Here is a 26,299-nt window from a genome sequence, read left to right as displayed (position 1 = left end):
AGAATTTCTTCAGCATATAGCTGCTGCAACTCTATGTTCCTTGCTGTAATTGCGGGGGGGGGGGGGGAAGATTACCACTTTTGCCCAAGTTGCCTTTTTATTACAATCTTGACATTTGGGTTAAGTTCAGCCAAATCCATGAAATCTGGGCTTTGTCAATGCACTCATGGTTTAAACTGAACAGTGTGAAACTCTATGAGATGCACTGAGCTGTTGTTTTCTTGTTTGCTGGCTAGATCCTGAGGACATCAAAGGTAGCTCTAAACCTCCCCAGAGCTTTTGTGACTTTCAGCTGCTCGCCATCTACTTGCATCAAAATTTCCCTTTGCAAAGTCATTTATTTCCACAAGTCATATTGCATAAGAAAATATGAAACAGAACTCGATGCTCCAAATCATAGGGAATTAAGGAATATTTTAAATTGTGTAAAGCTGAGTTAATGTTTCAAATGTATAATGACACTATGGCTGATATTCCCATTAAATTATTATTTGAAATGGCACTCAGTAGTCTCCAGGACTGTGCTTAATGCTATACAGAGACCTATAAATAAAACAAAACAAAACAATAGATGTGGTGAAAACCCATTTCCTTTTTTTCCTCCCTCCCGCACCCTGCATTCCCTTCTAAGGTAGACTTCAGCAGATGTACTTTTGCTTTCTTAAATCTTTCAGCCAAAATCATATAACCTATCTAAAGAATGAAAAGCTGGATTATACTGCTGGCTATTGTAGTCAGCACAGCAAAACCACAAAACCAGGACATCTGTACCCAAGGGTATCCTGGCATCCCTGGCAATCCTGGGCACAATGGCATACCTGGTCGTGATGGACGTGACGGTTCAAAAGGCGACAAGGGAGATACAGGTACTATGTTCAGAATAAATGATTTCATGTATCAAATGCAATGCCATTAGTTCCCGAAGTTGTCTGTAGTAACTTGGCATTAATGGGATTATTCTGCCTAGCTTTCAGAAAACATTTCAGACACTTGTCATTTACTTGTTTGAAGAAGGAAATATAAAGAAAGACCTAATAATGAAAGCAAGATAGCTAATACTATGGAGGGGTCAGGTCCATGGGATAAAAACAAAAGAAGAAAGAGTTTACCTTCTATTTTGGGAATATTTTCATGTCTATTTGACAATTTTAAAGCCTGTAAACCTACTCCTACATCTCTAAGATAGCAACTGTATTTCTGTAAAGAGCTTCAAGCCCAGTAAAAAAAAAAACCAACAACTTGTTCAGTGTAATAAGTGTGCAGTAGTAAGATTTCTCTTTCTTATCTAAATTTTACATTTGTAGGACTTGCTTTTGAGTGTGCCTCCTTGCTGTAACTCAAGGGCCACTAGAGGGAAGTTCAGGAACGCAGACTATTGAAAAACAGTGTAGGATTCATGTCTGCTCTAACAGGCTATAATTGAGATCTGTGTGTGATACTGAAGACAGACGTAATCTTCTCAGCACCCTAAAGCTGGTAATTCCCATAGTACTTTAAGCCTCAGGATAACGATGGCCCTTGCATCCATGCTGGAATATCAAGGCCAGGGTTGCACAAGGTGATAAATCTGTGGGCATGTGGACATAGAACACTTCATCTGAAGTGTCACAACCCCAGAATGCAAAGCACGAGACAAGTACAAATCTGCTGCTTCAAATTTGTTCACAAAATTCTGGGGGGGGAACTTTTCCCCAACAGGCTTTATGTTAGGTCAGCTATTGTGTGGCATCATGCAGGTGGCATTATGGCTTAATACATAAACCTGTCACAAACACTGTTATTGTGAGCCTGGCTAACTCAGCCGCACAAATCAATCCGGATCAAACTTGTACTTATCAGATAAACCCTTCTACCGAGGGCTGATCTAAGGATTGTGAATCACAGCTCTTTTCAGTGGAGTATATAATCTAGTACATAAACCACACTGAGGTCAACAGTCTAAAAGAAATTAACTTAACATGTACTAAAGTGTTTTACTATGTCTTTCAAGCTAGTGGAAATGTCTGCCTTTAACAGACTAGGTTGCTAAGCTAATGAATCACGTGCTCCACCAGAAAAGTATATGCCTCCGCAGACAGTGTACGCTGCAGAATCAGTGTTGAAGGTGTAGTTTGATGTGTGGTTCTTTGATGGCTATGCTAGCATAGGCAGGATCCTCTACCAGATCCTCTTCCTCGCACTTGACTCCTCTCTCATGCCCCACAACTGTTTGTGTGGCTATATAGTAAACTAGATCAGCTGAAAAATAATCAGCACTTATAATTTGGGCAATGAAGAGTTATTCACTGCTTATGGCCTGCCCTGGCCCACTGAAAGGCAAGTCTACCCACTTACATATTTACCTCGGTGATTGCTAAAGTTATTTTGAACTCTTTTGTTTATAAAATGATTTAGAGTTGTCTGTCAAGCAACCACTTAACTGCTCCGGCTTTCAGTGCCCTAGCCTGGCTAAAACCAAAACCTTTTAAAATCTAGAAACAAACAAAAAAACTCCATTAGCTTCTTAATAGGCACATACAATTAACTGCCTTCTTTTTCTATATGCAGGGGTCCAGGCAAGTCTGAAAAATGGAAAATCTAGAGCTTACTTATTTTCATTTATCTTATAAAGGCCCTCACTTTACTCCAGTGAGTTATCACATGATATCACTGGTTTATGATAAAGTCCCCAACTTTTTTTCCTAAATTAAGCTATTACGATGACTATACTGATTATTTGTTGTTTGAACAAATTGGGATGACTGTACTATTACTTAGATGGTATGTTTATATTGTATGTACATACAACTTTGCAGTTAAATACATGAGACTTAGTTTTGTTCCTTACCAAGTCAATGAAATTTCAGCAGATGCTGGACTGTGCCCGTTGTGCAGAAAACTGCTAAAGAACTGTTCTCCTGTCTGTATGGCCAGAGAGCTACTCTTGGAATATGGTTACATCCAAACTGCCAACTCTTTTTTCTTCTGATGTGTTCTGGATGTAAATCCAGGTATTTGATCACACACCTCTTGGTCACCTGTGATGTTACTATAAAAATTACTTCTATAATTGCTCTCTTTAGAGCAGTGGAAAGTTCTTGTCATGCTAGATACAGGGATCAAGAGTGTGAATGACTTCCTCAGATCTACAGGCAATATTATTCCGCTGTAATGTTTCATTACCATTGGCCAAACCCCTGCAGATGTCTCTTCTTTAGAGGAGAGTTTACCATTGTTTCGCTACTAGGCTTCCTGCCCCTGCAAATCTTCTTGCTGAATATGGCTTCCTCATTCATTTTCCTGCTGGTATCTTCCATGGATGGAGGCAACAAAAGGACAAGAGGTTTTCACATTGGTGGTCCTGACCAGCTTGTAGCTCTTCTACATATCGCAATAACCCACCTCTTTATGCCAAGGATTCCCTCTGTCTCAAAAAACCACTGTCCTCAGGCTGAGTTTCTGTGCTCTCTGTCAATCTCTCTGTAAGATAAAAGTACCAGGAGTGGCACCCACTAAAAGTCAGGAATAAGATAACTCTTCACATCACTGTTTAGCCAGGCTTGAAGAGGAAGGATTAGAGAAGGATTACATCCCAAGTTTTCTGGTAATTTAATTGTTTAATGAAAATCTGTTTGTCTCTTCTGTACTAGGCGAAGCAGGACTTCCTGGCAGTCCAGGAAAAGATGGTGCAAATGGAGAGAAAGGCGAACGAGGTCAGAGAAGAAGTGTTTCAATTTATTCTTTGTCTATCAACTGTCACGTCCTTGTGTTTGTGAGCACTGGACATGCCATACATTCTAGCTGTAGCAGAAGTACCATAAAGGTTAAAAAACCTTTTTCCAGAAGTAGTAGAGGCTGCACACATATGCTGACAATACAAGAGAAATTTGCCACCTCCAATTATCCTGCTGCCTCTGATGCCCTACAACTTCTTCACTCAGCCTGTTATCCTACTTTTCCCTGATCCTTTTGCCAGCTGCTGAGGAAGACACCACATCTGCAGCTACCTCAGGAAAGTGAAGCTCCTGTAGCTATGTATGCAACTTCAGGGAAAGGGACTTTTAAAAGAAACTGTAGCAGACACAAGTTATACACCTAAAAATACAGTAGATCCTGTATACTTCACCTGTTTAACCAACCTATGCACACACAGCATGTCTCCTGTGTCAGATGGATGTACATGTGCAGAGTGACTTGTGCATAAAAGCAGGGAGTCAGCCATTGTGCAAGTGGCATCACATCATTCTGCACAAATTCAATAACTCTGAGATGCTGGACTTTTTCATCCTTAGACCAGCTGTACACAGACAATGTATATATCCAAAAGCATGGAAGCCTGCCAAAGACAGTGTCCAGGTTCTCCAAAATCCTGAAGTTGACCGTGAGAAATAACATACAGTATATGCATAGCATGGGAGTATTTAGAAGCTGCTCTACACCCCTCAGACTTTTCTCCAGTCTATTAGAAATGACCCCAGTCCTGGAATGAGCGTGAGACATGAAGCCGCAAGTGTTGTTTAAAATTACCAAAGCTACCATCTTTACCTGTGTTCTTGTCCTGATGGACCCATGCTGCTTTTCACAGAGGCTCACCATACAATCTCACTTGTTTTCAGTTCATTGCTGCTGTTAAATACTCTCAGTTGTAAATTGAGAATAGTAAAGTGTAAGTACAGCATCATTCCTAACATCAGAAGCCAGAGGCTCTTATGCAGAAATTATCAGCTGCTTTTCCTGATTGATAGAGTATATGATCATTATGGTATCTTCTATCAACTGCTAACATGCCCTTCAATTAATGAGAACTTCACCTTCAAACCCTTGTGCAGCGATCAGAGAATTTTCAAAGGCTTTGAGCTTCAGTCCAAGAGCGGATAAAGGATAAATGGAGCATGTCGTAGCAAATAACAAGGACAAAAAGCCTTTAGCTGCACTGCAGTAGCAATCTAGGTAACCCAAGCAAAGTTCCATCACGTAGAAATTATAGACACACATGGAAAGGAAGTTCTGGGTGTTGTCCAGATAGAATCTTCCTCTGATTAAATTGTGAACCATCTCCCCTATTTTGTATATCAAAGGCTGAAAACAAGTGTTTGGACAGATGCTGCTTGTGCTTGAGATGATGTGAGCTGTCAGTGCTACCATCAGCCTGTAGACAAATCACACTTTCCTTTCTTTGAGTTTATTCTTGCTGCTCTCAGCCAGAGCACCTGTTTTCTAACACAATAGCAGCTTCTTCAGATGTTATGCTTATCCTGCACTTAAATGTATGAGAAATTGTATGTACAGTGAGCACAGTGTGTATAGTGGTGACACACCCCTACACATACATGTCTTTGTGCTGAAACTCATCTTGTGCCCCACTAATCCAGTGGAAGATCACAAAGTGTCCTTTTTTTTTTTCCCCCTTTTTTTTTTCATTTAGGGGCCAATGGGACTGTTGAAGAGAAGGGGAACAAAGGAGATAAAGGAGAAAGAGGACGACCTGGGAAACTGGGACCAAAAGGAATTATAGGGTCAGTGGGTTACAAAGGTCAGAAGGGAGAGCTGGGACTGCAAGGACACAAGGGGTTAAAAGGAGACATTGGGCCCATAGGTCCAAAAGGGACAAAGGGTGAAATTGGCCATCCTGGAAGAGTTGGTTTCCCAGGGCCAATTGGCCTGACAGGTAATCCAGGTCCTAAAGGTAATACGGGAGATCTGGGGCCACAGGGTAATCCAGGAGTTCAGGGGGAAAGAGGCTTGAAAGGAGACAGAGGAGATAAGGGGAACGTAGGTGCCCCAGCAGTCCTGCCAAAGAGTGCTTTCAGTGTTGGCCTTACAATCGCCACCAAATTTCCCCCCCCGAGTCGCCCAATCAAGTTTGACAAGGTGCTGTATAATAGTCTAAATGACTACAACTCAGTTACTGGCAAATTCACCTGCAAATACCCTGGTGTTTACTACTTCACCTACCACATCACTGTCTACTCAAGGAATGTCCGAGTAGCTCTAGTTAAAAATGGTATCAAGATGCTGCACACGGTGGACAGATACCAGAGTGGAGAGGACCAGGCATCGGGAGCCGCCATCCTCGAGCTACAGGGAGGAGATGAGGTGTGGCTGCAGGCTCACCAAGGAGAGACCTTCAACGGGCTGTTTGCAGATGCAGATGATGATACGACCTTCTCTGGGTTCCTCCTGTTCAGCACCTCTGACCCGCTGGAGCCGCTGCCATCGCCCGACACATTAACTCCACGTTATCCATGAATGCTGTATGTCCGTGTCCTTCAGCCCTCCCTAATAAAGTTGTTATCTGCTGGGCAATTTCTACTGGATTCAACAGAAAACAGAAATCATCCAGGGAGGTACGCCGAGGGCTGAAAGGGAGATGTAGGACTGCAGGGCAGGTTGGGACCGGCTAGGCATCTCCCTAAAAGTTGAGTAATTTTTTTTTTTTTTTTTTTACTGAAGTCATCACAGTGGGAAGGTGTAGGATCACACTACTTGTATCTGTAGGAAACCAGGCCTCATTACGCACACAACTGCTCATTGCACAACTTACTGCGCTGAAGTTTTCATTATCAGCTCCTAAAACAGAGCTCAAGGTTTCAGAGCCCTACTCAGAAGAGTTTGAATTGAATGCTGCCTTGTCCCAGTTGCAAGGTACTGGGTATATATTTATTAAGCTGTCCTAATCTACCGTTGTCAGCTTCATTTTTTAAAACTCAAAATAAAAAAAATTCCTAATACGCATAAACAGTTTTCCTGGCTGCAGTTGCAGGACGGTTGGTTTCAGGAACGGCTTCTGCACAAGAGAGGACAACTTTTAAGAATCTGTAGTGCTGGCCTTGACACATTACTGGTTTGGTGACTTACTGTAGCTATACAGGGGTGCGTACACCAGTTCTGAAGGACAAATGTTTTAAAAGAAAGTGGGGTGAAATAAAAGATAAAATTTCAAGTTCTGGAATTATGACATGCGGGTCCCTGCCATCTTGTATAAACATTAAGCAGCAGTTACTTCCAAGCCAGTTTATATCTTTCTAGGTGGCACATGTAGGTGGACTTGAAATTTGGTTAGTTTGCATCCAACCGTTTCAAAATAATTTTAAAACTTGGCATTGGCGTAGTTTGATACCTCCACAGGAGCTCCTTGCTCTTTTGTTGCAGCTGGGCAGATTTTACAGCTTTTAAATATGCTTCTTTGCTCTTTGTGTAGCCGAAGGTCTGAAACAGAGCGAAATGGAGTGATAGGAGGAAATGCCATGTGGATTCTCTAATGTGGGCAGATATTCAATGCCAGTGGAAAAACACAGCATAATGTTGCTGTACTTCAGAATTAGCTGGTGCAAACCAAATTTTTCCAAATGAAGGATAATCTTTAATCAACACTGAAGCAGACACAGTGGAGCACTGATCGAGAGGTATTTCCTGTGCCATGAAAAACTTTAATTTCTGTGAATTTTCTCAGATTTTTTTTCCCCTCTTTTTTCCCTTTTCCCCTAAAACTCAAAAATATAACAAAAGGTGCTGGTAAGTCTCACTCCCTCCCCTTAAAAGAGAATAAAGCAGAGATGCCAACTGACACGGGTTCAGCGACACGAAATTCAGCACAAATGCAGTGTAGGAGCACGAGGCCTGGCTTCCCATCACCCCTAACGCTGCCGGGGGGGCAAGGAAACGCGGACACGTCCCCACGGGTGTTGAACCCCGAGTACGGATCACGGGCCCCGAAAACGGACACGGTGAGGTGGGTTTCTTCAGGAAAAACGGCTGCACTTCTCATGTCAGCTGAATTACAGTGAGGGCGATAGTAGGGCTCTAAGGCAGAGGAAAGGGTTATGTGAATTTTTCAGTAAGAGGAGATTTTTTTCCCGGTAAGCCACAGGCCAGAAGTTCGTGTCACAGAAGCTTCTAGACCAAAAAAACCGCTTTAAAACGGACTCAGGTTTAAGTGGAAAACACGTAGGAGACATTTCAGTCAGCAGAGGCCCCTCCTCTCACCGCCGCCCCGGCGCCCGCCAGGTCCCCGCAGGCCCGCGGCAGAGCCCTTCCCCTTCCCCTTCCTTTTCCTTTCTTTTTCCCTTCCTTTTCCCTTCCTTTCCCAGTAGCGCAGGCCCAGACCCGGGCGGCCCACAGCGGCCCGCGGCGGTCGCCTCCGCCTCGGAAAACCGGGGCCGGGCGGGAGGGAGGGAGCCGGGCGGGCGGGCTGAGGGGAGGCGGGGGGCAGGCAGATCCGCCTCCCTCCGCGCTGTCCCCGCCGCCGCTCCTCCTCCTCCTCCTCCTCCTCCTCCTCCTCCTCTCTTCCTCCCTCTCCTCCCCTCGGCCCGGACGCGGCGGAGGTCGCGGCCGAGCCGGGAAGGCCTGGGCCCGTTGCCGGGGCCCGCTCCGCCATGCTGGCCGGCTGCCGGCGGGCGCTGCCGGCGGCGCTGGGCCGGGCCCTGCGGGGCCGGTCGGCGGGGCCGGGCCGCCGGTCCGTCAGCACCAGCTGGTGCCCGGTGGGCGCCGCCTTCGACGCGAAGCAGCAGCGGGAGCAGCGGCGGGGCAGCGCGGCGGGCAGGGAGACGGTGAGCGGCGGGAGGGGAAGGGCCTGCTGCGGGCAGGAGGCGGCCTCGGCTGCCGGCAGCCTCGGGCTTCGCTTTTCTTGCGCGTAATCTTTAGTTTTAGACGTTTTAAATCGCCGTGGCGGGGCAGCCGGGCTGTTGCCAGAGGGTTGGGCGGTTACGTCTTTGTAAAGGTTTGTTTTGGTTCTAATGAACAAAAACATTCGGTCGTCCGGACACACAAGGGTTAGGGAGTCACGGCCTTGTTTATTGGAACATTTGCTTAGAGCCTCAGTAGCGACCGTATGCCTCTATATGTGCATTACCCCTTCCACTCCGAGCTCTTACCTGGCTGTGTCTTTTTTAATCTCTCAGTGTCATGCCAGTGCACTTTGGCAGCGCTTCAAAATCGGTTCGACTGCTGGCATCCTCTTGCGTGGATGTCATCCTTGACATTCGGTTGCCTGTGGCAAAAAAGCATTTGTTTGCTGGGTTGGTGACACTCAGGCTTTTTGATGTATTTATTTTTAGGGAGAATCACATACATTTGTTAATGAGAGTCCTGGGAATCTAAACAAGTTCCTGGACAGCGTAAGGTGTGTACTTTCAATGGCACAGTGCATGCAGAATACTTACACCTGCAAAATTCACGTGTTAGTCTGTTGACTCAGCTATTCCTGCCGTGGTGCCCAGGCTGGTGAAGCTGTTGAGCTCTGGGACTCAGGGATTTTCAGTGAGGACAACTCTGACCTCTGTTTATAATCCAGCACTTGTTTGGGAAAGTTTTCTTCTGGCTTCCTGCGTCTGGAGGCACACTGATGTAACTCTCGCTTCAGGAAATAATCCAGTTAAATATTGTGCATTTGCCTGGTCTAGGGAATAAGCTCTGGATTTGCTTGGCCCACGGAGAGGATGTAGAGTTCTTTGGGAAGAGAGATGCATATTTCAGGCTTGCAAAGAGGTTTTGACAGCTGGGGTGTAAATGCTGAGGCCAAGCAAAAAGAATAATGCTGCAGCTGTGCAGCCACGCCATTAAAGAACTCAGAGACCTGCACTAGGCTTCATTTTTTTGTAATTTTTAAATTTTTATGTGAAACATTGTCATATTGAAGAGGAACTCCACAGCTAATCTCTAAGAGAAGATACCTCCTGTTTACAGAGGACTACATGCGCAGGAAGAACTCACTTGGGAGGGTGAATGGTGATGCAGGGCAGCAGGAATGCCAGGAGCTCTCTGGGACATTGCAGGATACTGCATCAGCTGGCTGAGGATCTGAGTGAAAGGGCAGTCTTGAGTCTCTTGTACAGCAAGCGTTATTGAAGGGTGGTGTGGTACATGTATATTTATGTTTGTATGCATGTGTTTATATACACGTGTATATATATAAAAATATCTTTTTCAGTGTTCATTTCAGTCCAGTTCCTGTTCCCAAATAATAAATTAAAACATGGGAAGTGTGAGGAAAGGGTTTTCTGTCTTAGGGTGGCCTGCTTATAGTAAGAGCATTAGGGGGGGGGGGGGGAAAGGTAGTTTTAGCAACAGCAACAGAATGAAAATAGAAGAAAGTAACTTGGAGTGTCCCAAATGCTTACTTTAGGGGATGCTTTTGCTTCAGGATGTATACTTTTACAGACAAGTTGTCAGTTTGCAGCTTTCCATTTTATTTGGATAAATACTTGTAAACTACATGCAAACCTGCAACTGATTGCTATAACACAAAGAGTTTGGAGAAGGTGCATTTTAAAGTGACTGGCCTGCAGATTTTCAAATCCAGATTGTGATTTTTAGATGCTGAGGTTAAATTTGGGAAGGGGTGGGTGTTGTGTGAAATCATGTACCTTGTACTGTTAGACGCTGTAGTTGGGAGGTGAGGAGATGCTCATGTTGCAGTTGGGTGGTTGCAAAGGGAGTGTATTGCTTGCAGAGATGCTGTTTTATCTTAAATGAATTTTTTTTACTGTGATAGGTCTGATCGTGGAACTTCTCTAGCAGGTAGTGTTAGCAATTTTGTTTGATCTGCAGTAGGACCTCTTTAACTCTCTTCCACAAATGCAGAACGTGACTGCTGTCTGTGTCTACACTGCCCAAGTCAGTATGTTCACTCTGCCCTGTTGTACAGGGCCAGGCTTGGTAAGAACTTCAGGAATAAAACTGTTCATACCATAAAATTTTTGAGTTGTTGCTGATCATTCCTTTGAGATCTGGTTCCAGTATTTGGGCTCATTTAATTAGCCCGAGACAACCGTCCTGTTGCCTTCAATCCATTGATACCTAGGGCTGCTGGCCAACTCTTTCACTGTTTGTCACTCCTGCTTAGTCCTCACATTCCTTGATAAGTCTCTTTTGCTTCAGAGGTATGACTTTCTTTCACTTCAGAACGTAAATGGACTTCCTATGATTTATCTGGTGCCCATGCTTTGGAAGCAAGATTAAAAATTGCTTTGGGAAAAGGATAGTATAGGAGATTATGGGGTGGAAGAGGAGAGTTTGTGAGGATTTGATGCTGAACTCTTAAGGTTTTCTAAGAACAGTCCTGGCTAAAAGAACCTCAGTGAGGTTTTGCTCTGAGAAATGAAGATGTTTTTGTGTGATACCAGTGTATTTGACTGACTTTGCGACTAGTGTCTCTACAGAGACACTCATGTGGGAATGTTTTAGTGAAGTGTCACAATATGCTAGCTAGGGTCGTTTTGGTAAAATTTCGTGGTGATAATTCCATCCTGAAACAAAGGGGTAGAAATCAAGGAGGGTAATAGTGATGTGTTTTCATTGTGTTCTGCACTGCAGGGTCTCTTTGGTGTTCCAGAATTGAGCTGTCCAGAAGGATTTCAGGAAGCACAGGACAAAGCATTGCAAGAATCGGAACAGCTAGTCCAGAAGGCATGTTCAACACCACCTGGGCCAGAGACTGTAATGATCTTTGATCAGCTTTCAGATGGCTTGTGCAGAGTAGCAGACTTGGTAAGTTACTTTTTTTTATTATTATTTGAAGCATTGAAGCAATTTCTTTTAAACTGACTGACTTAATAAGCTTACACCTTGTTGTTCCATTTTATGATTTTCTGCTCTGCAATAAATAGCAGATCAGCTCTGCGAAATTTTGCGTTGACAGAAAACTAAATTGATTTAAAGTTAATTACAAAGGCTTTTACTGAATGATAGGTAACTACAAATCCTGTCAAACCGTCCAGTTAATTTTAAGACAGATGTAAAAATAATATAAAGGCCACAACAAGAAAAATAACAGTGAAATCAGAATTGTATTTCTGCTGTAATATTAATACACAGCTTTCCAGAGTCACTTACATTATGGAAAACAGGGTATTTATCTCAAAGCTGGGGTTGCAATACACGTTTTAAAGTTATGAAAGTTTATAGGTGAAGGTCCATAAAGAACTTACAGATTAAAAGCACCAGATAAAACTAAACAGTATTGCCTTTTATTAACACAAGAAAAAAATGCAGGTATTTCCTAGATTGCAGTTTCTGCAATCCACAGAATTGCAGTACTTGATCTGATACTCTGTATCACAAAATGTTAAGTTTAACTGAGCACTTCATATTGCTCCCTGGAAACTGTTTGCCCAAAGTATCTCTTTTATCAAAGCATCACTCTTCGTTTGAAGGAAGCACACCCACCCTTCGTACTGAGATCAGTTCTTAATAAATACATCACTGATTTTTTTGACTTTGGTTTTCACATTTGAATTTCTCTGTGTGTTTTCAGTTCTCAAATCTTCTTTCTTACTCTTTTGTAGATTCCAGACATCTTTTGTGCCAGGCACTTTTTTGTTCTGAAAGTACATGCTCTGTTGAGTCACTAATTCTCCTTCTGTTCCTTATATTTTATATAGACTATGCCTAATTTGTCTTAATCAATCAATCAATATCTTATTAAAACACTGATGTCAGATTTCAGTGGTCATAGTTTTGTATCAGTTTGCTGAGTTAAAATTACCTCCTATGTACTACTTTCAGGTTTATATGTTCAAAGATGCAGAGCTCTGTCTAGAAGCAATTTGATGATTGTTATCTGTTGGCAGGAATTTTGAGATCTGCCATTCAGCATCTATTCTGTCAATATCATACAGGATTTTAAACAGGGGTTCTAAGAAGTAAAAATCTTAAGTGTGTAACATTTGTAAGGTTGCCTTTTCAATCAAACTGCAATCATACTGTTAAACAAAGTCAACCTTGTTTCATGTACTTTCTGTAAAGTCATGCTGAATGTCTTCAATGTGTTCCTAATCTTCAATTAAATATATTCCTAATCTTCAATTAAATATATTCCTAATCTTCAATTCTTTATCGTTTCAATGCCAGAACCTCCCTGAATTCATGTCTGCAATCATGGAAGCACCTAGCTCCCCAGCCTCCTATTAGCATCATTCTAGCCTTCTGAACTCCTTTAAGTATTTGGAGACTTACTAAAAATCAGTAAGTCAAATAAAAACCCTGTTCTGAATCCAAAAGAACTTTTGGGTTTTCTCTTTACCTAGTAGGAAGAAACATGTTTAATGATGTCAAAGCATAACTTGATGGTCTGAACACAAGAGTAAAAAGGGTTTGAAAAGGAACCCACTACACACCTTTGGTGGTGTGCTTTCTTCTTAACTGTGAATTTTAGTTCTAAAAATCTTTGTAATAACATTTAAATACATTGGAGTATCTCCATGTTGTAAGAACTCTTAAGATAACACACCATACCAAAAAAGTTTTTAAGAAGTGTGTGAATTAAAGATATTTTTTGGAAAGACATGTTCACTGTCTGGTTTAATAGTTGTCAGCACAGTTTTCCAATAAGCTTTGTCTTTTAGGAAAAAAAAAAAAAAAGCAAATTCTGCAAATAGATTGCATGGAACTGTAGAAATAAATGTTAATGTAAATGGAACTACTTGAGTGCAGCTTTGTTTATAATTCAAGATTTTTTAATTCGTGTCTTTGCCTCACTGTTTTCTTATTCTACTATGTCAGGCTGATTTTGTGAAAATTGCCCATCCTGACTTTGCATTCAGAGAGGCTGCTGAAGAAGCTTGCAGGAACATTGGAACTGTGGTAGAGAAGTATGTTTTCTTCTTTTGATTTATTTTTTTTTCTATTTTCATATGCATCTTTAAAAATTACTATATGATCATCTACTGTGGTGGGCTGACCTTGGCTGTATGCCAGAGTCCCACCAAAGCCGCTCCATCACTCCCCTCCTCAGCTGGACAGGAGAGAGAAAAATATAACAAAAGGCTCGTGGGTTGACATAAGGACAGGGAGAGATCACTCACTAATTACCCACAGGCAAAACAGACTTGACTTGGGGAAAAATTAATTTAATTTATTTCCAATCAAATCAGAGTAGGATAATACATAAATAAGTAAAAAACCAGCAAATCTTAAAACACCTTCCTCCCACCCCTCCCTTCTTCCCAGGCTCAACTTCACTCCCAGTTTTCTCTACCTCCTCCCCGCAGTGGCACAGGGGGAAGGGGAATGGGGGTTGGGGTCAGTTCCTCACACCTGGTCTCTGCTGCTCCTTCCTCCTCAGGGGGAGGACTCCTCACTCTTCCCCTGCTCCAGCATGGGGTCCCTCCCACGGGCTGCAGTCCTTCAGGCACAGACTGCTCCAGCGTGGGTCCCCCGTGGGGTCACAAGTCCTGCCAGAAAACCTGCTCCAGCGTGGGGTTCCCACGGGGTCACAGCCTCCTTCGGGAACCCACCTGCTCCGGCATGGGGTCCTCCCCGGGCTGCAGGTGGAGATCTGCTCCACCGGGGACCTCCCTGGGCTGCAGGGGGACAGCCTGCCTCACCATGGTCTTCCCCACGGGCTGCAGGGGAATCTCTGCTCTGGTGCCTGGAGCATCTCCTCCCCCTCCTCCTTCACTGACCTGGGTGTCTGCAGGGTTGTTTTTCTTGCATACTCTCACTCCTCTCTCTGGCTGCTGTTGCTCAGGTTTTTTTTTCCCCTTCTTAAATCTGTTCTCCCAGAGGTGGTACCACCGTTGCTGATGGGCTCGGTCTTGGCCAGGAGCAGGTCCGTCTTGGAGCCGGCTGGCATTGGCTCTGTCAGACATAGGGGAAGCTTCTAGCAGCTTCTTACAGAAGCCACCCCACTACCAAAACCTTGCCGCTCAAATCCAATGCATCTGTGAAAACAGCAATCAACAAAAAAAATACGTAGGAAGGATTTGCATGTGAGAACAAAGTGTGAGTCTTGCTGTTATAGATATTTAAGGATTTAGCTTTAGCTTCATTACAGTATCTCACGAAAGTTTATTCTGTTTTAGTTTTGGCTTATGTTCTGAACAGTTTTTAAGTTATCAGCTGACTCCTGTCACTGAAACCCATCAAAGACTCAAAGCTATGTTTTTCTGGGACTTGTGACAGTTAACTAGCTGTGGTATAGCATATGTACAAAATGCTAATTTGTTTTTAAGATTTAAGCTGTTAAATTTCACAACACTTTTTCTTCTGGTTTGCTGACCCCTTGAATTCCAGCCAGTGAGTGGGATATGTGAAAGAGGAAGGGACAGTCTCCCGTTAAAAATGAGTGTTTGAGGATGTGTCTGTCTAGGACTGTGATATATGCCTGGTCTACCCTGGCATGCTTGTGCTTTATTTAAAACCCCATTTCATAGAACATATTCTTAAAGACTTCTGTTTCTGAAGTTTGGCTCTTCTTTGGGTCCTATTCTCTCTCTCTCTTTTTTTTTTTTTTTTTTTAAACCTAAATCCTAAAAATTAACTCTGTGGTCCTTGACTACAGTGAATTGATTTGCTTCTCTTCTGCTCTTGCTGCTGAGAAAGTAGAAAGGGGTGATCTTTAATCTCCAAATACAGCATCCTTTCAGTACCTTCCCTTCCTGTGGCGTTCAGGAGTAGCCTTCTTAAGTGACAGCTTTACCAAGCAGTACTCTGAATGTGACCCAGAGTCTGCTACTTCCCTCAGGATTCCTAATAACAGTGGAGGCAGTGACTGGTTGACCTGGTGTCCCACAGTAAGTTGCAGAGGCAGTGAAGCCTTTTGTACTCTGAGGAGGACAGCAGTGCATCAGTTTGTTTACTAAGCCTTGTGACTAACATGACTGGCTAAACAGAGAATTCTAAGATTAAATTCAGCAGAAACTGTTGCTTTGGTCTTGCCAGCATGTTTGGGAAACCTTTCACATGAAACTGGATTTTTCAAGACTTAGACTGAGCACACCATCTCTAACAATATGACTTTAATATCTGAATACCACTTCAGATGTAAAATTTGTAGAAAGAAGGTATTCACAAATTAACCTGAGAGGTTCATAAACTATTTTAAATGCTCAAAACTTGCCATTGTTGAATGTTCCTTTTTATGGGCAAGTGGTATCACTCAGGAAGTACTAACAATACATAACTGCTTTTAGCCACTTTTTGACAGAGTGCTGGACTTCTTATTTAGCACCTTTGTACAGAGCCTTTTCTGAAGTACAGGCATGATGCAATGTCATCTTCTGTCTCTGAATTGGGTATTGGTAATTATTAAGTTCATTTTACAAATGAGGCTGCAGAGGCTTCCTGCACCTCAGCTGATTTAAGAAGTTAGTGCTCAAGACTGTTGGACTGGGGTCTGCTGCCCACCACAGCTATGCTGATGTATATGCATGTGTTTCGTTCCCCACCCAGTAATCCAGGTTGACATACATGCTTGCAGTTAACGTGCCAGCAAATGTGATGGACATAGTATTGTCTGGCACAGGGACAGTGATGAGCATCTGGAGATGTTCTGGGGATAGTAAGCCCTTAGTCTACTTCAGTGGCAGCCAGCAGCACATTTATCTGATGGCAGACTTGAGCACAGATTTTCCTTTAATGGAGTCCTTTCAAAATAAGGATTAGAAAACAGCTCTCCCACCTTTATGCTCTCGCCATGATTATCTTTGTCCATAAAAAATAAGCTGTCAATCTTAGACTTGCTCGTATTTGTCACAAAATGCTATCCAGAAGTATTTTTCTATTGGATGCACAAGACCTGTTTTCATGCCAGTTTGTCCACACATCGTTTGTATACAAATTTTGTAGTTTTTAAGTGTGGTTGTGAACCAGAAAGCATTTTGAAAATACAGTCCTTGGTTTTTGATGTTGTTTCAGTAAATATTAAGCTCTGCCTTTGAATGAGTAATTCCAAGAGACTGAAATATTAGTGTTTGTTGCTAATGCGTGATTCTTTTACTCTGTATCTTTCCAGATTAAATACAGATGTTGAACTGTGTCAGAGTTTGAGACGTCTGCTAGCTGATGAAATTGTTATGAGTTCCCTAGATCCTGAAACCAGGTACTTATTAATGCTTATAGATTTAGATTTTTAGGCAGTATATAGCATTCCTTATTGTGCTTATATTTTGTGTTTTGCTAAATTAATTAATAGAACTGGAAAAAATACCACATCTCTGTTACTAATTTATTAGTCACTACTAAATTACCTGCACAGGAGTTAGGAAGTTTGTAGTTGTGTAGTCTTGGAAGATGTCTCTGTGACTGTAGAGCACAAGATATATTTAAGCTGAATAACTGAGATCTGCAAAACCAAAAAAATAATAACTTAAAATTTTCTTCAATAACAGCATTTTGATTAAAATGAGGTGCCGTACTGTGGTGTTTATATAGCGGTGTTTTTAGCAACAAAAGTAGGGAACAAACTGTATAACTTATTTTCGGTTTATAGCAATTTATATCTTTCAAAATCAGATTATCAGTATATTTAAAGCTTACTTCATGATTGCTGTAAAATGTTTTATTAGCTGCTTATTCAGTTATAGTTTGGAATTATTTCTTTGCTAACATGGTTAGACAAGCTTAATGTTTGAGTAAGTTACTTCCTTCTTTCCCCACAATCAAGGATGTTAGATTTGAAGAGGTCTTTTTCTGATCTGTTAGAATAAATGAAGTGTCAAATTAAAATAGTAATTTGCACAAGTTTGTTAAACATCTAGATTAATGTAGTGGAATTATTTTGAATGATATTTTCAATGCAGATGACTAACATAACTAAAAAAGGAAAAATCCTATTTCACTGAGTAAACTGTTAAGGACCTACAACATAGGAAGTCTATGTCAATATTAACAATACTCATACAACTGTGTTGTTATTCTCTGTAAAAGACATGAAGCCTAATAACTACTAAGGGCAAAATCTATTAAGAAATTATGCTTACTATCAAATAAGGCTGTTTTAACGGGGATTTACTGTATTTTTAGGCGAGTGGCAGAACTTTTTATGTTTGATTTTGAGATCAGTGGCATTCATTTGGATGAAGAAAAGGTAATTTTTGGCTACAATAGATGAACAGAAATTTGCCTGACTACCAGAGACCAGATAATGAAACGTGTGGAACATGCATCATGTGACTGAGCCAGTTTGTCCTGCAAGATTCCCATTGTCCGCTGTGGAATTTTGTTTTCTCAGAAGTGATTAGTTTTGTCTATTTTAAATCACTTCTAAAGTGTGTTTTTTAATGTTGTTTTAGATATTAGTTGGCTGTTCTTCCCAGTTTAGTCCTCATCATTCCTTTGTCTGTTCTGAAGAGTTACAAGCAAGACCTTGGATCCTGCTTGCTTTGATTGGTGTCTGGATCAGATATTTAAAAAAGCTGCTTAGCTGTCTGAACAACCTATTTATAGAGGGGGAAAAGCAGTACCCCATGCACTGTGATGACAGATTAATCAAGTAGAGTTTTAGAAGGGATCAGGTGTGTGTCCAGGCTCTCCTTGGTGCTCACATAACCAGAAGTTGTAAATCTTGTTCAAAATTGAATGTCTGGGCATGGTCTGATTACCTCTCTTGGAGCTTTTACATGCTTTTGCAGTAGTTAGTGATGGATTTGCCAAAATGGTCAGCTTTCACCATGCTTTGTGGTATGGATGCTCTGTTGCATGTCTGTTCATAGCTCATGTCCCTGTATAAAGTTAATACCTTGTTTATTTGAGTCATCCCCTCAAAAAAGATCTGTACAAAGGCTCTTTTACCAGAGTTATGTGGTAAAGTTACTCTGAAGATCATGGCTGTGGTGGTGTTTTGTGACCTGGAAAATGCTTCTAGAATATATTTTTACAATTACTTTGTACAAAGAATAAGTCTGAAACTTGGACCCTGGGTTTTATTTCTGATTTGACTATTGGTTCTATGGTGCTTCATCCCCTTTCAGTTACAATTTCACTTGCCCCTTATTTTTGCACATTTTCCTCTTCCTCCCCTGCCTATTCTGCTTTTCTTCTATTGCTTGCTGCTCAGTGTTTCTTTTCAATTCTCATTTCAGACTTTAGAAATCCTTCACTGTCCTAATTTGAAATTTATTTCTGCTACAAAGAATTTCTGCTTTTTAAAATAAAACTCAAAATATGTGTTTTAAAGAGTAAGGATGGAATGGGAGGACAGAGATCTTCAGGTTTTGTCATTCTTTGGACTTTACAAGTATGTTGTATGTGTACCCTCAGCCTTTTCTTTTGAGCTATGAACCCACAGGCAATAGAGAGCATACTCTACGAAGATGAGAGTTCACTGAAGCAAATCTTACAGTAATGTTAAATGTGTGAAATACTGTAATGGTGGTGTTAAAACCCTAAATCACAAACTCCTCAGGGAAAAGTTGATATACCATAAATGCTTTACGGTCTTCAGAAAACAGTGCAGTACAAACAGTAACAAAAGAACTGTAATTCTATATCTATTTTGGGATGCTAGCATCTCAATGATGCTTCTTTTTTTCTCCTCTGTGTTTTACATAGCAATCATATTAGGCAAAGTTTTATAAATGTTTTGCAAGCAGCTAACATAGCTTATGTAAATTCTACTTAAACTCCACTGTACATTTTCTTACTGCAAAAACATAGGCATTTTCTTTCAAATTTCAATCCTGTATGAAATTATAGATTTGTATAAGCATCTGATCTTGTTGACTTCAGCCCTACATTAGATTTTGTTGATGCTCTAGGTCTAATCTTAAATGTTCTATTTTCTGCTTCATCTGGAAGAGTCCTTTAAGGTTTTAGAAACTTTGAGTTCTGCTTGTGCTATGTCTGAAGGTATAATGTATTTTGTACTTTATTTTTCTTACAGCGTAAAAAGGCAGTCAACCTCAATGTCAGAATATTGGATTTATGTAATGAATTTCTGACAGGAACTCACCTTCCCAACAAGATTGACAAACATGTCTTGCCAGAGCATATTCGGTATAATTTTACAGCTGAAGGCAATTACTTACAAGTTGCTGGTCTGCATGCTGATTGTCCCGATGATCTGGTGAGTATTCCCCGAGTTTGCTTTGGCATACTCTACAACAAAAGTGCATATCAGTTGTTTCACTTGTTATTGAGGCAAATGCATGTGGTTTATGATGTTATGACTAACAAGGAAGAACTGTTTTAGAACATGATGATCAATGGCAGCCTTGGCTGTAGCAGCTGTGAAATAATGGAGGTGAAGATCCTGAATGGATTGAGGGAGACGAGGGGCAGAATACAGACCCTGGATTTCAGGCAAGCAGACTTCAGCTTATTCAGTAAACTGGGAGGTGGGACCCCATGGGATACAGATCTGAAGGGTAAAGTTGCTCAAGAATGCTGGCAGTTCTTTAAAGATAGCATCCTCCAGGCGCACAAGGATACTAAGATACTCAGTATCAGCGCATCCTGATCCTTAGAAAGCCAAACAGGATGTATCAGGAGCCAGGCTTGGCAAGCAGGGAACTCGTGACAAAGCTTCATCTCCAAAAGGTAGCAGACATGAGGTGGAAGCAGGTACAAGATACAAGGCAGGAATTTAGAAATACTGCCTGTACATGTAGTGATGATGTAAGGAAGGCCAAAGCTCAGCTGCAGTTGCTGAGACTTGCAAGGGACATCAAAGTCAACAAGAAGAGCAACTACTGCTGCATTAGTACTAAAAGGCTGGACAAGGAAAAGATGGGCTCAGTTCTGAGTAAGGTGGGTGACTTAGTGGCAGCAGACACAGGTAAGGCTGAGATGCTGGTCGCTTTCTTTGCCTCAGTGTTCACCAATGAATTCTCCTAGCCCACTGTGCTTAGTGAAAGGATTCAAAGATAAAAACAACCAGCAGTAGATGAGGATCCATTTTTGGATTACTTGAGAGAACTCAACCTGTACAAGTCATTGGGACCAGACGGGCTGCATCCAAGGATCCAGAGAGAACTGGCTATTGTCCTTGAAAGGCTTGCTGCCTTTTGTAGGCAGTGAGGATCAGGGAAGAAGCCCAATGACTGGTGGAAATAATATGTTCCATGCACCTTCAGAAAGGCCAAAAAAACCCTAAATTGGGGAACTACAAGCGACTTAGCTTTGCTTTGATCCCTAGGGAAGTTATGGAGCAATCCAAGTTACAGATTACAGTCTGGATTGGTGGACAACCAGACAGGTAAAAAAAACCCCCTCATTTCATGATCAGACTCAAAGAGCAGTGATTGAAGTGGTGTACTCTACTGGAAGGCTGGTAATGAAAGAAGTGTTGCAGAGGTCTGTCCTGGGACCTCTCCTGTTTAACATCTTTATCAGTGACCTAGAGGAAGTGACAGAGTGCTTGCCTGCCAGATTTGCAGGTGATAGCAAATTAGGAGGAACAATTGATACGCTGAAGAGCAGGACTGACATTCAGAGTAGCCTAGACACTGAGGGAATGGTCCAATGGGAACCTTATGTAATTAAAGAAGGAAAAATGCGAAGTCCTGCACCTGGAAAGGGAGAATTCCTGGCAATAGTACAGGCTGGGACTACTTGGCTGGGTCTGATCTGCGGAAGAGGCCCGGAGGGTTGGTGAGCCACAAGCTGAGCATAAGCCAGCAGTGACCCTGGCAGCAAAGGTGGCCAACAGCATCCTGGACTGCATGAACAGAGGCAGAGCCAGAGACTGAAGGATGCAATTGTAGCCCTTTACTCATCACTCTTTAGGAGTGACTTCAACGGAGGCCACCAAGATGGCCAGGAAGTGGAGTGCTGGCACTGTGAGGAGAGGCTGAGGAATCTGGGCTTGTTCACCCTGTAGCAGAGGTGACTTTGGGGGGACCCTGACCACAGCCTGCCAGTACCTACGAGGACATCATGGAGTAGACAGACCCAGGCTCTTCAGAGTGGTGCGTGACAGGAGGACAAGTGGCAACAGGCACAAGTTGATGTGAGAAATGCCAGTCGGAGAAGTTTTAGCTGATGACGATACCCAAGCCGTGAAACAGAGAGGTCATGCTGTCTCTACCTTCTGTGCAGCGTTTCAGGACCTGACTGGAAAAAGCTTTATGCAACTTGGTCTTACCTCATAGCTGACCCTGCTTTGTGTAGGAGGTTGGATTAGAGACCTCCTGAGGTCCCATCCAACTTGAATTATCCTGAGAAATCTTATTTTAATTCTGGCTAATGATGCTTTTCTAAAAAGAATTCATTTAGAGTTTGTTTATATATTGAAAATTAGTTTAGACTCTTTGAAATGTGACAGTGGTTCCTTAGTCTTTTAGATATGACTCTAGGATCGGGAGTGTCTTACAACACTCAAGTGTTCTGTTTTCACTTGGTGTATAAATAATTGAGGTGACTTTGAAATCTGGTTTGTCACAAAAAAGAGAAAAGCTTACTGTGGTAGAACCCAAGCTGTAATGTTTATTTTCTGTAAGAAATGAAAAATTAATTAAATTATGGCACTGATAGAATGTAAATAAAGGAATAATACTCATTGCGTGTCATCTTTAAACTCTTGTCCTGAAAATAGTATGATCTGTAGGATTGCTACTGAAGCTCTGAGTAATATATCAATTCAAGAATGCAGTCCTCCGAGCCAGATCTTTGGAGAGGCTCTTTGGAAATCATATAATTTAGGTTGGAAGGGACCTCTGGAGCTCGGCAGTTTGAGTCTGATCCTGTTCAGAGCAGGACCAAGTAGATAGGTTTCTCAGTGACATGTCCAGTTCAGTTTTGAACGCTTTCCAAGGATGGAGATTCCATTACTTCTCTGGGGAGCCTGTTTGACCACCCTCACAAATTTTTTTTTTTTTTCTTGATATCAGATTGGAATTTTTCATCTTCCAGCTTGTGTCCATTACGTCTCCTCCTCTTGCTCTGCACCTCCAAGAACAGTCTGGCTGCATGTTCTCTGTGCCTTACTGCTAAGTAGATAAAGATTAAGATCTCATTTCAGCATTTTCTTCTTTTGGCTGGACAAACCCAGCTCTCTCAGCCTCCATTCTGTGTCATGTGCTCCAGCCCCCAAATATCTTGGTGGCCCTACACTGGACCCACTCGAGTATGTCAGTGTCTTTCTTGTCCTGTGGAACCCAAATCTGGATGTTGTACTCCAAATGTAGTCTGGACACTACCAAGTAGAGGGAAGCAATCACATCTGTGGACCAGGTGGCTGTACTCTTCCTAATAGAGCTCAGTATGCTGTTGGCCTTTGCTGCAAAGACACACTGCTGAAGTGTGTTCAAGGAAGGGGAATAACCTCGCTTACTTTATTTGCTTTTTTTAAAATATGAAAGCCTGGTGGAACAGAACAGGTAGGAAATGACTTGTGAATTATTATAGTCACATTTTGTATAAACCCAGGACCACCATTCTTGTTGAGTATATTATCCAAGAGAGAAGCTTATTTCAAATGAAGACAAGCATAAGTTGTTGCTGGATTTCTTAAGCCTATTCCATATGTACAAAATAATTATCTTCAATTGGTTTGTGAAACACAAAAAGCATTTTACCAAATTTTCTGAGGCTTGAGGTGATTTTTTTTTTCTGAGACTTATGAAAAAATCCAAACAAACCAGAAATAGGAGAAAGACTGATTGTCTGTGGGCAGATGGGCAGACTAATAGCTTGCTACTTCAAAAGAAATAAGGCTTTTCTCTTCCTCTTTTTTTCTCTACCCTGACCCTGCCTCTGGTTCTTATCAGATCCTTCCGTAAGCCAGCTTAACTGATGTGCAGAGAACAATTTAGCTTTCTTTTGGGTTTATTTTCAGAAGTTTTAGTGAGTTAAGACAGCCCATAGAGTGGTCTGAGAAGCACAGATGTTGGCAGAAGGAGGAAGGCAATGAGCAGAGAGGGGACTGTTGACAGGAGTAGAGAACAAGACCCTTTTTGGCAGTCTTGATCTGTTAGGTTGTCTCATTGCATTTCCTCATTCCATCTTTAATGGATAAGACAGCCATAATTGTCAGACAGTCGTAATTACTATTGTTAAAAGACTTTAGACGTTTTCCCAACAATATCAGTGAAATACAGCTGTAATGCCAGATCTTCAATTGCATCACTTGTTTCCCTTAAAAATTGCACTGTAGTAATTTTTTTTTTTTTTATTAGGTGCGAGAAGCTGCTTACAAGATTTTTCTTTACCCAAATGCTGAGCAGTTGAGCCGTTTAGAAGAATTGCTTGCTAGCCGAAACAGTCTGGCACAGTTGGTCGGGTACGACACGTTTGCCCACAGAGCTCTTCAGGGAACAATGGCCAGAAATCCAGGTATAAGGCATGTGTGGAAGGACGTGCTGAGAAATCAAATGTACTATGTTAGGTATGAGGTCAAAAGTTGTTAGTTGCTTTTGCTAAGTTTACACATACTTTTTCCAGTGAAGCATCTTATTGCAGTTACATTTTGCTGTATGCAATACACATGCTTTCTATAAATGGCAATACTCACTGAGTAGGAACCAGTGTTTTTGTTCGGAATCGATGCTCGCTCCTAAGATTATGAAGTTGCCATTATTCCAACATGTAACAAAGTTAAGTGTGGTACTAAATTCTCTTGAAATGATGGTACAGTAGTCAACAGAGTAGTTTGTTGTTCTAAAAAGAACTTTGTTGTTCTAAGGGAGCTTGTTTTGTTCAGAATGTTTTGATGTAAGCTTAACATTCTTTAAGGGAAGAAAAAGCTTTTTTAATTTTTTTTTTTCTGTTTCCCCCCCTGTTTTACTTCTAGAGACAGTGAGACAGTTTTTGGATCTGCTTTCTGACCAGTTGTCTAAAAGGTCTGTCTTTTTCAATAAGTTATTTTTCTAACCATACTCTTTATTTCAAGAATAGAGGGACTTGTGCACTAGTAAGTCAGTCAGTGCTGCTTATTATATGCTCTGATGAAACAAAAACCAAGACTTTCTCAGAGTTTTGAGGGGAGCTATTGGCTTAGAATAAATTCTGTGTCTTACGATCAGAGAACACCCAGGACTGAATGCAACAAGTGATGTGCCAAGAAATACAGGCAACAGCAAACAAGAAGACCAAGTTTAAGCATTGAAGAACATCTCTCCTGGTCTTCTCCCCATACGCACAACTCCATACATATTGCATCTATAAGCAAATTCCCCTGTTTGTCCTTCTTGCCTCCCTTAGTTCCACACAACACAAAACAGTTTCATCACTGTGTATGAATGGGGTGTATTGTAAGAAGGAGAATGCTTTGGAGGTGTACAACCAGAGTAAGAGGGACTTGATTGGAAGGAACCTGAATAACAGAAGCAGAATGGAGAAGTTCTTTTACCGTAGTATATGGGCCTGCCGTTTTACAGAGTACTATCAATCTCTGATGTTGGGCATTTTCTTAGGACAGAGTGTTATTGAGTGCTGTATTCCATTGCTCAAAAATCTTTCATTAACACTTTCATCATAAAAATATTTTTCAGAACTCAAAAAGATTTTGAAATGATGACAAAGATGAAAATGAAGCTCAACCCCCAGAATTCAGTAAGTTTTCATGTGTGGTTTTCCATTTTGTTTCTTTTTAAAAATATAGTATAAGCTAACTTTGTTCTACGAGAAAAATTACTCTAATTTAGTGTACAACACATAGTATAATGAGAAACTTTCTGTCTTCTGGCTTCAAATGCTTTTTGACTGCTTAGCTGCTATTTGTATTAAAACCAAGCATTAAGTGCAAGATAGCTGTTGGTTTATACAAAATGATACCGAAATAACCAAAACAAAGTGGTGAAAGTGAATATTACTTTGTTTTTAATTGACTCATTTGAAAAATAAAGGTTGTACTTTAGGTTAGATGCATGTCCAGTTTGCATACTGTATTCTATGTATCCTAATTCTGTACATAACTAGGTTTATCTTTTTATTTGAATTGAGCGTATTTCTTGAAATCTGGTATGAAGTCCCGTTATATATTTGAATAAGAAGTACTATCTTGAAGCAAATGTTAAAAAAAGGTTTCAAGTTATGATATATGATGCTATTTCTGATTACATTTTTAGCACTGAATGTTTCCCATTAAGTTTTAAAGTTCTGTGACTTGTCAAAATTGCAAAAATATTCAAAGGAAACAAAACTTTTCCTTTGGGTTCACTTCTTGTCCATTATTGTAATTATAAGCTGGAATTCTCTTTCAGAAGCTGATGCCGTGGGATCACCCTTACTACAGTGGTGTCCTTCGTGCTGAGAGGTAAGCTCCTTATGTTCATGATTGTAATGCAAATGAGTGTCTTTATTTCATTCCTTGCAATAAGGATAAAGAAAGTCTGCAATGTAAACAGGATTTCCTTCTTTGAAGATGTACTTCAATATTAAACAACAGAGTATCTGGTGGGGCAGTTGTTTATAACATTTCTTAGTTACTGCTGGAATGCCTGTAGAAGTTTTTGGCTCCTCTGTTGTTTCGTGGGGAAATATTGGCCCTCTTTGAAGATATAAGAGGATGAAGTGGTTTCAGAACACCTACAAAATCCTTGTTCTTGTTTTGCTTTTAGCTCTTAGCTGAGCTGCAGTGATGTTTAAAAATAAATTTTGATCACTGAATATCATCCAACTCCTCTTCATATTTTAACTGTGTTGTACTTCTTGCTGAACATGC

General features: G+C 41.3%; 2 protein-coding genes across 2 annotated transcripts in view; both read left to right on the top strand.

Annotated features, from left to right (window-relative positions):
* The first annotated feature begins 680 nt into the window (after positions 1–680).
* On the top strand, positions 681–6,609 carry LOC128153405 (complement C1q and tumor necrosis factor-related protein 9A-like). Its single transcript, XM_052812767.1, has 3 exons — positions 681–866; positions 3,630–3,692; positions 5,405–6,609. Exons 1-3 carry the CDS (start codon positions 701–703, stop codon positions 6,226–6,228), a joined length of 1,053 nt encoding a protein of 350 aa, XP_052668727.1. The 5' UTR covers positions 681–700; the 3' UTR covers positions 6,229–6,609.
* Positions 6,610–8,275: 1,666 nt separating this feature from the next.
* Positions 8,276–26,299, top strand: part of MIPEP (mitochondrial intermediate peptidase) — a 78,594-nt gene continuing 60,570 nt past the window's right edge. Inside the window, exons 1-10 of the mRNA XM_052812353.1 lie at positions 8,276–8,528; positions 11,293–11,466; positions 13,480–13,568; positions 16,712–16,798; positions 17,722–17,785; positions 19,580–19,762; positions 23,814–23,970; positions 24,428–24,476; positions 25,128–25,188; positions 25,839–25,891. Coding sequence (XP_052668313.1) covers positions 8,355–8,528; positions 11,293–11,466; positions 13,480–13,568; positions 16,712–16,798; positions 17,722–17,785; positions 19,580–19,762; positions 23,814–23,970; positions 24,428–24,476; positions 25,128–25,188; positions 25,839–25,891 — 1,091 coding nt within the window. The 5' untranslated portion in view covers positions 8,276–8,354. The remainder of the gene's footprint in view (positions 8,529–11,292; positions 11,467–13,479; positions 13,569–16,711; positions 16,799–17,721; positions 17,786–19,579; positions 19,763–23,813; positions 23,971–24,427; positions 24,477–25,127; positions 25,189–25,838; positions 25,892–26,299) is intronic.

This window comes from Harpia harpyja, chromosome 17, assembly GCF_026419915.1.
Source record: "Harpia harpyja isolate bHarHar1 chromosome 17, bHarHar1 primary haplotype, whole genome shotgun sequence".
In the NCBI taxonomy this organism is placed as follows: domain Eukaryota; kingdom Metazoa; phylum Chordata; class Aves; order Accipitriformes; family Accipitridae; genus Harpia; species Harpia harpyja.
This window is presented reverse-complemented; position numbering and strand designations above follow the sequence as displayed.

Bases quoted from the DNA above. Each gene is read 5' to 3' on its own strand.
- LOC128153405 (XM_052812767.1), top strand. From the start codon at position 701: ATGAAAAGCTGGATTATACTGCTGGCTATTGTAGTCAGCACAGCAAAA. The intron at 867-3,629 runs GTACTATGTTCA...CTTCTGTACTAG, and splicing joins AGGCGACAAGGGAGATACAG to GCGAAGCAGGACTTCCTGGC. The intron at 3,693-5,404 runs GTCAGAGAAGAA...TTTTTCATTTAG, and splicing joins TGGAGAGAAAGGCGAACGAG to GGGCCAATGGGACTGTTGAA.